General features: G+C 36.6%; 1 protein-coding gene across 5 annotated transcripts in view; it reads right to left on the bottom strand.

Annotated features, from left to right (window-relative positions):
- The window catches only part of JAKMIP1 (janus kinase and microtubule interacting protein 1), a 155,277-nt gene that overhangs the window by 48,927 nt on the left and 91,172 nt on the right, over positions 1-15,178 (bottom strand). For all 5 annotated transcript variants that reach the window (XM_071556829.1, XM_071556825.1, XM_071556828.1 and 2 more), the window contains 5 exons: positions 10,025-10,234; positions 9,209-9,328; positions 6,812-6,958; positions 6,112-6,252; positions 2,933-2,992 (listed from right to left, as the gene is read on the bottom strand). In XM_071556829.1, coding sequence (XP_071412930.1) covers positions 2,933-2,992; positions 6,112-6,252; positions 6,812-6,958; positions 9,209-9,328; positions 10,025-10,234 — 678 coding nt within the window. The remainder of the gene's footprint in view (positions 1-2,932; positions 2,993-6,111; positions 6,253-6,811; positions 6,959-9,208; positions 9,329-10,024; positions 10,235-15,178) is intronic.

The raw sequence follows: 15,178 nt of genomic DNA on the forward strand, positions 1-15,178 counted from the left end.
GTTTCTTTGCTATTTCAGTATAAAAATAAGGGAAAAAAATTTTTAAAAAGCACATTGAAAAAAATTATGCTTTAAATAGCAAAAGATTCACCTGGTGAATCATAACCTTCCCCCTAGCAAGACCAATGGCACATTAATACAAAAAAAAACCCAAGTAAACCTCTACCAGTTTAGTCTGCTTCACCTCAGAGAAAACTATCCTTCAGTATCTGCCTGTATTGAGTCATTACATTACTCCTCTAAACACCCTGCAACCACAGAGGTTATAAAGCCCATCCCACCTGGCTGCTCTTTTCCTCAGGGAACTTGAGCCAATTGCCAGCACTGTTCTAGGGACTCCTATGCTCCTTGGGAATTAAAAGAGGGCTCACTCAAAGCTACACTAGCAACAGTAACCTAGTGAGCCTACAGAGCTCCAGAAATAATACAGACACTTCATTACAAGAGAAAAATAAAAAACAAAACCATAAAATTAAAATTTCCGAAAGCTTTTCCAATGAACTGATGTTCAGGGCTGTAAAGGCCACTGGCCTGGCCTGGTAGATTGTTCATACAAGCTGTCTCAGAGCTGGAGAAAAGCATGCCATGGATTCTGTTCAGGCAACAGCAGTCAGTGCCAGGAGAACACTCATAATTAGGAAACAACTACAGACACTGTGCAGCCAGAACACCTCAGAAATGCAGGAAGCTGGAGTGTAGAAGTATCCATTTAGGAGAAGCTGGAGGAGTAGATGATTGCAAATCTTCACCCTGCGCACCAAGTTCCTGGTTATTAGAACAAAAAAAGAAGTCTTCCTGTACCTTTCCATCTGAGCTTATCTGACCACTTTCATAAAACCTTGTTCTCATGAGTTATTTCCTCTTTCACTTTGCCAAGGGAAATAGATACAACTCCACAGCCAAATTTGATTATTCACTATGTAAATGCTAATGTTACATTTAACTAAAGTTTGTTATAAAAGCAAAGGCAAAGATTTAGATCAGTAATTTCTTTTCCAAGTGTTTGATTAGGACACAATTTCACTACTATGCCATAGAGGTTAGATCATCTGTATGGTATAAAAATATCGCACAGATCAAAGACAGAATCACACTTATGCTGTGCATGTCTATATATAAAGCAAGTCATCTTAGTCTGCTTTTACAGCCCATGGAGAGAAATAGGCAATTTTAGGACGAAACTCATACGGCCTATTTGGACAGCTACTTCCAACCATTTAATATTACCATTTCATCCAGAGTGAGATGTCTGTGTCTCACATCCGTTAATGACATCTAACCAACATCTACAGTGCTTGGCTAAATTAATTCTGCCATTTCATCTCAATTCCTGACACAGGTTTTAAAAACAGAGAAGATGAAGACAGTACAATCCCATCAGCTCATCTGAGTAAGCAGGCCATTCTACAGAGATTGTTTAAATACATACAAGTTTAGTACTTGTTTAAGTTCTAAACTCTGCAGAATTCCTCCAGTTACAGTACTCTGAGGACACAAAGAATAGCACTGCCATAAATTTTTTAATGGTATCATGCACATTCTCTCCAATCCTCATGTTGTGCAACTCTTGCTTTGATCAGTAAGGAAAAGAAGATACAACAAAAGCATCAGGTTGCTCAAGACAAAATAGGTAAAGGTAAAAGGAAAGGGTGCAGAGTCTATGTCAGAAGAAGTTCTATTAACACAGAGCATTTTTAAGATGTAAATGCATATTTATTGAAGTATAGAAATTAGCACCACCAGTTATCAATGCCTAAAAATTAAATTAACTAGTTTTGTTTCATTAGGAACTTTACAATTTAGCAAAATATCTTACATACTAAACTTAAAGTCAGATAAAGGCCAATAATTAGAGAGGACTAAAAAATACAGTAAAAGTTACATACATACATACATACAAATATATATATATATATATATGATTTTTAAAATTGCTCAACACACAACCTTCCAGTTATACTACATCAAGAAAGAATGGTTTACAGTTGCTGCAAATATATGTGCCAAGATCTATGGTTACTTCTGAATTTTTCCTTTTTTTCCCATGTAAAAGACACATCATTATTAGAAGCAGAATTTGAAGAAACTACCAGTGAAATAGAGAATCCCAAAGAAAGCATTTTTCAGAATACAGGCATTAAGAGAGTACAGAGCAATAAAAAAGCACCACCTGGAGGCCACCAGGAATAGATTGCAGAGCACACCAACAACAGGCGCCCATTTATGACATGTATCTTAAGCTGCCATATAGATGATAATGATATCTTCCCGTTTCATTTCCATTTTTAGCATCTTACCCCATTTCCCTCCCCTCACATGCTCCAGGCTGCTAATGTTCAACTTCACCAAAAACATTATTCAGCAAATTAATTACTTTAAGCACATGTTACAATGAACATTAAAGGTACATTCCAAAGCAAAACATTTCTGTTTCTACAATCTAAATCTTTCTCTTGTACTTTGCATTCTAGAACAGAATAGCTTGAACCTTCTTATTATTTATATATCACATACAGAAATACAATTTCAGTAACATCCATAGCATGAGTCAAAGTTTTCAATTGTGATTAAGAACTGTGTTGGTACAAGTAATTTAAAGAGTGTATGTTCTTTAAAAAGGACTGAGTATTTGTCCTTTGAAATGTTAGTTGTTTTAGGTCATTACATCATTTAGGCCTTAAGCCACTTGAATATTTGGGCCACAGGGGCTAACATTTTAATTTCATTGTTTGTTTAAAACAAACCCCAAAACTACACCACTTGTGTGCAGTACAAAATTTGCAATTCCTGAATTATCCTAAAAATATTAAGCACTCACCAGAGAAAACAGAATGGATTTTTCCCATTGAGTAGAGCTTTAAATTCAGGCAGTATTTGAAAGGGGTGTTGTTCACAACAACAGAAATGCATGAAAAACCGAAGGTTTGCTCACCTTTGGAGGCTTCAGACTTTTCCTCCTCTGTTTTTTAGACCGCAATAACCGTTCTCTTTCCTAGGAGGAAAGAGAACATTTTGGTATGGGTTTGTTTTAAAACTATACTTAAGATAGGTCTAACACAGAGAAATATCATGAACATTTTCTCAAAGCCTATGGTAAAGCTAACAAAACGTCTTTATCCTTTTGAATAACGCCGTGTTGATAGAACACCACCCTCTACTGCAGCTTTATCCCTTTAGCAAACAAACCTTCAGCCATACACTTCACACATTTGATGGGAAGTTGGCAAGAAAAGGCTCTGTTAAATACTGGGCACAGATTTCTGGCAGTTCTTTTGACTCTTTTACCAAGAAGCTCACTATGGAAACAGAATTCACAGTCTCACTGCAGTGTTCAACCATCCTGAAGAAGCAGGTCGGGAGCCAAAAATGAGTCCAGTCTCAGTAATTATGAGTTATTGTATCAGTCATACTCTGACGTACAAGTAACATATGCAGATATAGTGTTACATGTGACTTATCCTTGCAGGGCAAAAGTCTCAAATCCAAAGGCACTCAGTCTGTGTCAGCTTAGTCGATGTCTTTTTAATACTGACTCTACCATAACATGAGGAGCTTATGAATGGAAATGCAAGATTATTAAATCCAATACTGCCTTGAATTCCAAAGAAGAGGAACAGAAGGTAAAAAGTGCAAAGGAGCAAGCAAAAAAACCTCAACGCCACAGGAGGCAGGTGCTCTGTCTTCTTGTTTTTTTCCTGATTCTTTCCTTAGCTCTGCATCTTTTGCAGCACCTCTATTTTTAAAAGACTGATTGCAGTTCCAAGTGCTTCTCTAGCAGTTATTGCTCACTGCATGATATTACTCTATTCAGAGTTATTTGCTTTACACTCAGTTCAGAAACTGGACAAATAGGAAGCTCCCAGTGGAAATCACAATAAAATTAGTTATCAGCACATTGTTCCAGGAATGAAGTTTTCGAAAATACAGAGTAATTGAGAAAAGCACAACAACTTAAATAACACCTTGAATGCATGTGGTTTGTAAAATAGAAAAAGTAGTGACTGCCAAGGTAGAATGATGCAGGTATTTCAAGTTGCAGAACAATATAATATTTTAAGCTAAAGTCAAAACCAGATAGTTTAATTTTATACTGTTGAAGAAAAATGCTCTCTTCTCAGGTATCTGCTTAAGGCACAATCCCTGAATGAACTGGGGTCACCTGCCTCCCAAGCAGGTGTCCAAACAGATGGACTTTCCTCTTATTTCACTTCAGTGCAGAATGAACAAACCCTTCCAAAAACCCAGTTCTTCCTCTTTCTAATCTTGTTTGTAAGAAGACTGCTTAATTTACTGTCTCAATAATACATCAAGCTACGAGAAAAATAATAATGCCAATTAAAAACCAATAGTAACTTCTGCAATCATCTGAGTTTACCCTGAAAGCTTTCCATGTAAGAATTAACCAGAACACTACAGTTGTGAAAGAACTCAAGTTCACATGGTTTCAATAACACCAAAGGTATCCGATATCCTACAGAGGACACTGTTAATTAGTTCAGATATTATTGCCTAAGACTAATGGTCTTATTTCTGTGTATCATATTGAACTCAGCTAGAGTTAAGCTGCTGACTTTTGTATTAGTCAGGTATGGGACATTAGGGCGATTCTTGATAACTGTGATACATTTGTATTCTGTAGAGGTGTGGTTTGAGCCAGAAAAGATAATTCAAAAGCAGAATGAAGAGTAGAATTCCACTGCATTTACACTGAAGGCACAGCCTCAATAAGTTTGTACTGCCAACCAAAGGAATATCCTAGTTAACAATTTAACTTACTTCTGGAAGTGAAATATTATCTGTAAATAGCAAAAAAAGCAAAAATGAAACCATATTTTAAAATAGTTATTTATTTTACTTTCACACTAAACACAAGTTAATACTATTTGATCAGTCAGGATACACATTTTATTTCCTCACATCACTATCTGAGACAGCAAAAAGAGAGTCCTTTCATATCCACTCTACACTGAAATATAAGTGAGGTTATATCTGCCATATATTGTACATTTAATATCACATCACCGTCCCTGCCTGTACATTTGTATTTGGAAGGTACAGCAGCATTGCTTTGTGAACCAGACCCTACATCATGGTGTGTGAGTAACATCCTGCTGCTTGTAACACTATGACACTGGAGAAAGCACTCAGACATCAATCTTTGGCACTGATTTCAGAGAAAAATCCAGGGTCAAAATCTCAGAGAAAATGCCAAGAATAGAGGAAATGTTCCAGATACAGCAATAACACACCTTGTTGTTTTATCTTTTTGGACCTTCTATTCTTATTTTCAAAGTTGTATCCAATCGTTTAATTTTCTATGTAGACAGAATGCTCTGAAATTCTTTTATCATTTTGTAGTTGTCAGTAGTGCCATTTGGGATGTCTGAGTCTGCCTGAGTTCCAGAAGCTGCTCCAGAAGAGCAAGGGTCTCTCAGAGACAGTACAGAATTTCTGCTAGCACCAGAAGGGAGTATCATAAATTGCACTTAATAGCACTAGACACCTCTAGCACAACTTGAGATTCCTGATCAAATAGTGCAAAGATCTGTGAGCATCACCTTAAGAAGCCCTCACAGTCAGAGAGCAGCAGCTGTGCAATTCTAATCCTAAACCATGCTGCTACCTTTGGTTTGATGACCCGCAAACATTTCTCCCCATTTGTTATAAAGACAGCTGGTGTGACCAGCTCAGTTACAGATGCTTAGCCAAGTGAAATTAATGCCATCATGCATGCTCCTTTCTTTTAGGAGAACTTCTAGTGCTTCACTTTGCACCAGGATTTACATCCAACATATTTTAGTAATTAAGTCTTGGAAAGTGTTCTTTCCTCAAGTTGCTTAGTTGTTGGCACCCAGTTTTGTAGGTAAATAACGAACTGGTGATGCATTTCCTTCACGAGCAGCTCCTAATAGGTAAATATTTCATAATACAAAGATCCGTACACATTCCAAAGAAACTCATTCACTACCTGAGAAATAATAAGAACCCTTTGACACCAAAAAACAACTTCTGTATCACTACTACAACTGGAGTTAAAACATTCCTCGCAAATCTTTAGCTTGCCTATAGATGTGTGTGCATGCACATGTGTATACCAGTCATAAACATTACCACTGTAAGATCATCAATAACATGCTGTTGTTCTTTGACTTGCAGTCTAAGGAATTCAATTTCTTGTTCCTCTCGTGTGCTGCTGAGATCATTCAAAGACGTGTGTCTCTTCAGTGGTGGTTGTGCAGATAATTTCTCTTTCTACAAAAAACCCCAAACATAAAGAACATTTTCAAGTCTCTTGCTGTAACTGGAGGTAAATTCTTGATTTAGCAATCAAGAATTCTTTGGATTCTTTAGTGTATACTCCACTACAACACAAAGCCTCATTCAACAAAAAGAGTACACGTTTTGTATGCCTCAGTATTAATCTCTCACATAAGGTATTTTAAAACAGAATCAAAGAACATCATCTGGGGAAAAATTAGCAGACAAGTGAACTCAGAGCTCTAGCATAGTACATGCATTCAAATTCAGTTCATACTCGTAATCATAAAAACAGTATTTAGTCATACCTTCTTAGAGCCTGCAAAAATATTTTATCTATCTGTGATCCTTTCCCCCATTGTGAATTGATACAATACAAAACACATGCCACTCTGAATATAGAATATGAATATTCAGCTGCATTGTCTGAATTTTACAGTTGCATCATCCCACCGTGGAGACTGATGTGTTTGTGTTGGAGTACAAGCACTTCCACCTGAAAGTAATGTGTGCAATATGTTCTTTTAATATGATGTCAAAGATGATTACTTACCAGTTCTACATTTTCCCTTGACAGATTTTTTATTTTTTCTTCCATTCTCTGAATACATTGCAACATATCATCATTTTTTTTGCTCATCCTCTTATTTTTTTCTACCAAAGGCTTCAGCTGACTTTCTGTCTCCCGAGAACGTTTCAGCTGCAATTGGTAAAGGAACAGAGTTAGCTGTGCTTTAGTTTACCATTGTAGGAAAGAAGATAAAGGTGTGTTTTCATTTGTCTTTCTTCATTCAGAAAGTTTAGCTCTTTTGTTAAGTGGTGTTTGATACAGACTAGTGCTCAGCTATGAACTACAAGAGTCCAAACAAATAAGACATGGCCTTTCTTTTTTACAGTCCACCAAAACACTAGGGCTGGTCACTGGATTTTTTTTCTTGGCAAACACTTATGATGATCCATAATAGTGATTTCTTGACAAACTCATCTCAATGTATATAAGCTTCTTGTGACCAACTAGGTCTCTAATCAAGTTGCTCTCACCAATTATCCCTTAGCAGGAGGACGCTCTTCCTCCTCCACTTTAAAAAACCCTTCACCTAATGTGTAATTAGAGCAATGAGAAAGTCAGCCAGAGGGCACAGATTCAATCTCAGCATTCTGCTGACATTTTCAAGCTGCTCAATTTTGTTCCTGTGGTTTTACAATGTTAGACAATTACATGAAGCAAATTGCTGCTCTTTCTTTATTTGTGTATATTCAATATTTCACTCCTTTTATTTCATGAGCTGTTTTTTTGAGGAAAAAAATCTATTTTTTTCCAATCAAGAGATTTTTAAATTTACTGAGTTTTAACTGGAAAAGAGAAAAAGAAAATCTTTTTCCTAAGATAATTTCACTGAGTACTTGCTTGTCTCTTTCACTCTCCAGAGAAAATTATTTTTCACAGTGCTTAATCATGTGGCCTTATTGATATTACCGGTTTTGCATGATATTGTCTCACAATATGCTAAAACCTACTCCATATCTCTTTTAAAATATATTTCTTATTCCTCTAAATCAAGAATCAAGAAGAGCTCTTGAATGAGGCAGACAAGCTCTCCATCTAGAGGGACACTATCTGAAAGATACATGTTGCAATACTTCAGATTCTTCAGGGATGTTTTGAATTACATATGCCCACAGAAAGGCGATTAGCAGGCTGAATTATCTTGAAAGAAAGGCAAGATGCAGAGAAAAGCAACTGTACCAGTGAAGGGAAAAAACCCAAAACAACAAAGGCCAAGGCAAAATAGGAAAAATGGCAAAGTATACCCAGGCTAAAACACATGTTCTTCTTATGCAAAGAAACTTTAATTGTTAATGAGGAATCAATTTTTGTCCTCTGAATAGGTTATTTAGACTATATAACTATTTAAAAAAGAAAATTTTAATGAAAAAGACACAATGGTGTTCTGAATTCATCCAAATTTTTCTAGCATTGTTCAGTTGTTCAACATGTATTAATATAGATTCAGGCATGATGTTGGACAAAAAAAATTCAAAAATTAGTTCTGATAATCACTGAGTTGTCATAACTAAATCAAGTCCCTTTATCATAAAGCAAAACCTTCTTATCTCAACATGAAGAGCTAAGACTGAGAAAACAAGGAGGAAGATGTCAATGTTTCACAAAGATGTCAGCGTTTCACTCATCTACAGGACTGACAAATGGCACCACTTCAGCCCTCATCATACATAATAGCATTATTTTAGAATCAGATACATAGGTTCCATTTGTTTAGAATGAAAAATCTTTACTACTGTCACTAGAATTAGGGCATTACAGGGCATGTGTAAAAATTCCTGTTGTGAAACTCATCTCCCATTGCAGTCAATGGGAGTTTTACCATTAACCTCAGTACAAGCAATTAAGTAGCGATGCAAGCTAATAAAATTCATTCTTAAAATTCATGTCATATCCTTTCTTCGTAAGTTACTATCCCTCTCCCAGGATAATTTCACCTACTTAAGAGATTTCCCTTGAGAAATGAAGAGAATTTCTCATCACTAACACAAGAAAGCTTTTTTAACTCCTAGCTAGGATAAGCATGTCACAAAAACAATGTCAAATTTCAAAAATATTAATGCAGTAATTTAAGGGCATAGATTATGTATGTTTTACACAGCATCATTACACAATGCCACAGGCAAGATACCAGTCATTTTGATTACGATGAACCCAAAACATATTTGTACATTTTTATTTTTGTTGAACAAGAAAGATTTCATCCATGTCTTCCACAGTCACAAAATTAATTTCTATAGAATCTCTGTTATATTTAGATATAACTGATTGAGGCCAACCAGGACTAATTTATAAATTATTTATAACACTGACTTTCCAACATTAAATCTTTTGCCATAAAGATGCCCTCCCAGTCACCATCTGTGTTAATACTAATTAATTTACCAGTTCATTTCTTTCATCTGCTAAGAGAGTATTTCTGTCTTCCAGCTTCCTTATTACAGCATTCAGTTCAGCGATTTTTAACTGAAATCTCCGCACATCTCGTTCATCCAAATGCTGCTCCTTGACATCAAAAACATACAGATCCATAAAATTGCCTTTAAAAAACCATTTGATTAGCTTTAATTTAATATCATGGTTTAGCAAATGGATTGTGTAAATTTAAAACAGACTCATACATCAATGTCTGGAAAACTTATTTTAATTAGCTGCAACACTAAATAATAACATCCTGTGAAAATGCTACATGAACAGTGTCTGCTTGTGAAAGGTATGCAAAAGTCTAACAATTAAAAAAAACCCAAACAAATAAGCCAACAGCTAAATAAATAGTATTGCATGTATGACAGGTTACTTCTCACCAGATTGCTTATTCTCAGCTAAAACAGTTCCAGTCCACAGGACCAGATTAAACCACTAGATTAAAAGCACATGGGATAGTCCTTGAGAAGTAGTGTACCTATTAACCAATGTTAAAATACTCTTATAGTAATGAGATAGTAAGAAAATACTGGGATTCACAGCTGAGGATCACAATGTAAATTCTAGAAGTTCTATATCATCATATTTTTCAACATTGTTTGCAAGTTAAGAGGTCCAAGGAGTTTTTAAATCATCAGTGGAACAGCACAGTACAGTGCAGGGCCAATTACCATTAATTGGTCTTTATAACATTTTAAAAGTAACCACAAACCAATGTGAACAGCCAGGCAGTAATTATCCTGTGTTGAACAGCTGAAATAAACACAGTTTTCTTACCGGACTTCCCATGAGTTCAGTGATATCCCCTACTCCTGCAGGAAGCTCTCTCTTAGGACTACTGTGGTATCGTTCTGCCTCCTTCACTTGGACAAGCTGTTCATCCAAAGCTTCTTTCTGAAGGAGCAGTTTCTGTGTGTGGCCTGCCTGGACACCAAGGTCTTTCTCCAGAGCCAGAATCACCCTGTCTTTGCCTTTTATCTCGTCCATCTGGAAAGAAATAATGCAAGAGGAAGTTTCTGTAACATCCCCAACTGCTCATGCATGCATACCCACAAACTTGCAAAAACAAAGTTCAGTTTCTGTCAGAATTGTACCAGCACCCAAAATGTGATTGCCAAAAAAAAAAAAGGAAATCTATCTCCTAAGAATCCTTGTCCTCCCTCCTTAAATATGTTTCAGCTCTCACTTGATCATGAGTTTGATACAGTCTCAACTCAAGGGACAAAGAAAACCAGATGCAAAGATACTGTGAAACTGAATACATAAGCACTGAAAACATCCCCTTCATCTGGTGATATACTTTTAAAAGCAGGAAAATCTCCCTTCACTATGTTTCAGAAAAAACAGGGGTAATACAAGATAAGACAAACACACCTTTTAAAACTTACCTGGGCTTTGTTTCAAAGCTTGAACCATAAACATTTGCCCCATGTTTACTCTTTCTTTATTAGTGAAAATCACATGTGGTGAACCTCCTCACAGACATTTAAAAATTAGTAGCATATACATGCACAATATTTAAATGTAAAATCTTAAGCATACCTATGATTTTATGTGCCCTTGTTACAAGATTCAAATGAGGACTAGTCTTTGTGTAGAAGGAGAAAAGTAAATGCACACAGAGCATTAGAAAAAAGGGTAGGAAGAAATAGTGCTTCAACAGCCTCTCTGGTTACTGAACTGTGTGGTCATACATCTCCATACCAAATAAAGCACCCTGCTCGCAGGGATCTACCACAGCTTTCATAGGATTTGTCCCTTGCAGCATCAGTGTTAAATTCACTTTGGTATTATTCCAGAAAGGAAGTGATAATCTGAAGCAGTTACTATAGAAACTGATTTCTTAGCAAGAATGTTAACCATTCACAATATATTTGTTGAACTGTGCTGTATCTCCTTCAGTTTACAAAACTGTTTTCTTGGCCAATATAAACCCATGGAATTTTGAAAATAAAACTATTATAATCTTATTTGAAAACATAAAACAAAATCATGAACTTGTTAAATCATACATGTGTTGTTCATTATAGTCCTACATCCAGAGAAGTCCTTTATGTAAAGTTACACCAAAAGAGAAAAGAAAAAAAAAAGAAGTGTTACAAGCAATTTATAGTTCAATCTAAGTGATGTACAGGATTAACACAATGAGATTACATGATTGGATGCAATTTGCTTCTTCAGGACTCTTGCCTTAATCCTTTCACAGTCTACAAAGCACGTGAAATAAGCTTGTTTAAAGAACCTGAGTGGCAGGAGGTGGCCTGGCTGAACCATGATCAAAGATAAAAAGGTCAGATTTGAAGTGAACAATCTGGTCTAGACTACTTTTAAGTTCTAACTGGAACTGATGAATATTGGTTTTGATGGAGATTCCTCCTGATTTAGAAAAGTTGCTGGGTCCCAACTCCTCATATAGTAAATAAAATCAATACTTCCCAGTACGTCAATTCACACTTCTGAGACTTTCAAGTATGCCAAAAAAGACTTACAGGAAAAGAGTGAAGTTTTTATTAATGGAAGAAGTTGCAACATGCAGGGTTTCAGAGGGACTGTGCAGTGAACAACAATGACAAAAATTAAGCAGCTGCCTCATTTACTGAATGCTATCTGTCATGCACACTGATCTGTCAGGGAGCCCTTGGGAGGAAAAAATGTCATGTAACTAAACACTGTGGACAGTTTTGCTTTCAATTACACAGGTGTTCACACTGACCATCCATATAACTGACACAGGAATTTGTCCATGCAAGGCACACAATTAATAAAAAGACCCAAGGTTACATAGGCAGTCCTGATTTCAGTTACCCAACTAGTAACACATTTCGTTCTCTTCCTATTCTTAGAACTTAAATGGTAAATGCAATGGATATGTTTTAAGTTGGAATAAAATGGAAGGCAACAATCTTGGTATCTCTGCTACTTGCTGAACTGATGTTTTGAAACAGATGTGACCAGTGCAGTCACACCCATGTCACCCTCCTCGCACACTGCCATTGATCACGCAAGCTCACACAAATTAAGAGAGAAATGCCATGAAAGAGCATAGCTTTGGCGTGGGGGCTAGGGGAAAGCAGGAACGAAGACAGAATTCTCCTCTGCTCTTCTTACCACTCTTTTTCCCATCAAAAAAATCTGTATGTGGTGAAACTTCCAAAAAAAAACCCCAAACCAAACAAATGCCTCATGTTTCAAACAGAAAAATCTTTGAGACACTGAAAATAATTTAAAATAGCAGTATAATTGCAATGACTGCAGATCTATTCTAAGTTGCAGGCAAACACTAGAGAACCACTCACTCATGTAAACGTGCATGTGTGCGCACACAGAAATACACAGAACTCTGCAACAGCACAAAGAATTTTACAGAAAGCAACTTACCACAAACTGATAAAGACAAACAGAACTGCAGCAAGAGCACCTCTAAGTTCTGTCTCAGAAGCCTGGGGCTCGAAACAATTCTCTCTTCAAGGGAATAGTTACATCCTTTATTCATCCAATGCTACTGCATCAAACTAGTTAGTGACTAATTCTTAAATTTACCCCAATGCCTGATCTAAAGACTTACTACCTTTTCCAGACCTGCATAGTACAAAGCAAATTTTGTCATTCTCCTTGCCTGCTTTCTCAACAGAGAGCAAAAGTTACTCCAGAGGGAGGAAAAAAAGAGAAACATTTTACAGCAATGCAACATCCCTCAGTTCCATGTGGGAGTGACTGCAGGTCAAGGACACAGGAGGTACACGACTAGGAAAAAGAGTGACATAGTTTAGGTTTAAACTGAACACAAGCTGTCAGACTAAAAAGGTCAACCATTCACAAAAGACACTAGTTTAGCCTAGTCTTATATTCTAAAAGTTGTAAAAGCTCAAAGTCTCTGTGTCAGTTCTGTCCCACTAGAGAACCACTAGACCCACATTTTGTTGCGTGAAAGAAAAAAACAGTTGGCAGCATAAAGGAAAACAGCCTAATGTAATTAGGTATGCATTAGGTATGTATATTACACCATGCATTAAGGTCTCTATTTTAAAGGGGAGAAGAGTATCTTCCATTAGGCAAATGAAAATCAAAATGGATTAATCCAGGTTCCCTGCTGCTTGCTATTTTGATCAAGCACATATTGTGAAAGCAACACTATCACAGCCAAGATTGTCTAAGAATCTACATGGTCTAAAAGAGAAGTAATATTTTTGATTAGACTAAGTGACAGAGTTGGAAAGAAAGCTGGGAGGCACAGAAGCCCTTCAGCAGATCAGATTAAGAAGCATTTTCATGTTTTCCTCTATTGGCACTGTTCCCACTTGAAGGAATAGCATGTGGCAACTGGAACCTGACTGCACTAAGCCCCTACCACTGCTTTTGTGTGTTCCTGCCTGTACGACAACTCGTTTCAGACCTCTTACTAAGACACTATCTTTTCTTCCAATGTACTTAGCACTATGAGATCCCAATCCATGCATTGAGCTTACAGTTATTGCATTAAATCAAATATACTATCTCAGAAATTCCTTCCAACTGGCTGATTTGGTTTCAAATTTGTTCTCAGTTCAAAACCAATTTGCCTGCTTTTTGGAGCTACAGAGTAAAACAGGGTCGCATGAACTCTTTTACATTCTGGTTTGCATGGATTTTAATGCGCTTTAGAATAGTGTTATTTTTAATGCAGTTAAGCATGGCACAATTCAATACAAAAAGTCTGTGATAGGAAGGCAGTGGAGCAACATGAGGTTAGAACACATTTTCAATTATATACTTTGAGAAGAAAAGTAGCAGTAATACTCTCTAAAAGACTATTTTAAAGAAAATAGGATCACTGACAAGCACCTGCAGAGGGAAATTACTGAGAAATCACCTTGAGTAGTGTAAGTAACTCTGGAGCTCTTGGATAAAATTAGAGCTTTCTAAAGTACCATTTCTTAATGGGTTTTGTGCTGTCAAATGTTAGGTCCCAAACATGGGCACTACCTGTATTATGTCAATGAAGAGCTAGCATTTATAGTCTGTGCCAAAATTACTCATGTTCCTGAGAACATGTATCTGTATCTAACTGCCTCCTAATAGCTAAGAGAAATGGGTAGAAATGAGTCTTTTAATAATATTTATCAACCATGAAAGAGAACCAAGCCAGTCATTGGAAAAAGTATCTCCTGCCAATTATCCCACACTTCAACAGCTACAGTGAAGGAAAGTCAGAGACCTTTGGGGGAACTTTAGCCTCTCACAAAGTTAAAAGAGAAATTCCCAGGGAATTAAAAGCCACTCTATCAAGGCAGTGACATACTCAGTTTCCAAAATGGAAAAAGCCAGCTGCTGCATGGCCAAGTGTAAGACCTTCCTCTTTACCCATCCCTGTCATAGTTATCTCCTAGCCAACTGCAGAAGAAATAAAATTCTACAGTGCTCTTCTCCAGAAGAAATTTAACTAATCTTTATACTAAATGCCTGACACTGAAAATAGGACTACCTTGACAGAAGGATTGCTGGTTACTAGGAAGATTGAAAAGATGCTACTCAAAAAAACATGCAAAAATTGAACCAGATGGAATTAACATCTTTTGTGTTTATAAAGGGACACCAAAACCTGACAGCAATCAGTATCTGAAGCTGAAAGCCCACCTGGAGGGAGGAATTCAAATATTCCAGTGTTGTGCACACATATGCACTTTCTACACTAGACATGGTCAGCTATTTAAATGTTTGCTGCTTATTTAGGAGCCCTGGGGGGAAAAGGGACAAAAGATGACAGCCATTCAGTGGAGTAGTAAGGGTCACAGACAGGTAGATATCACTTAATTTAATGTGTAATTTTTCTAAACCAACAATATTTTCTCCCAGTAGCTTTTTAAGCATGTAAATCTCATAGGCAAGACATACACTAAAAGTTTTCATAAATTATACAAGAAATGTCACATAGGTAAAAATTCCAGAACTTAC

Source organism: Pithys albifrons, chromosome 5, assembly GCF_047495875.1.
Source record: "Pithys albifrons albifrons isolate INPA30051 chromosome 5, PitAlb_v1, whole genome shotgun sequence".
Taxonomy (NCBI): domain Eukaryota; kingdom Metazoa; phylum Chordata; class Aves; order Passeriformes; family Thamnophilidae; genus Pithys; species Pithys albifrons.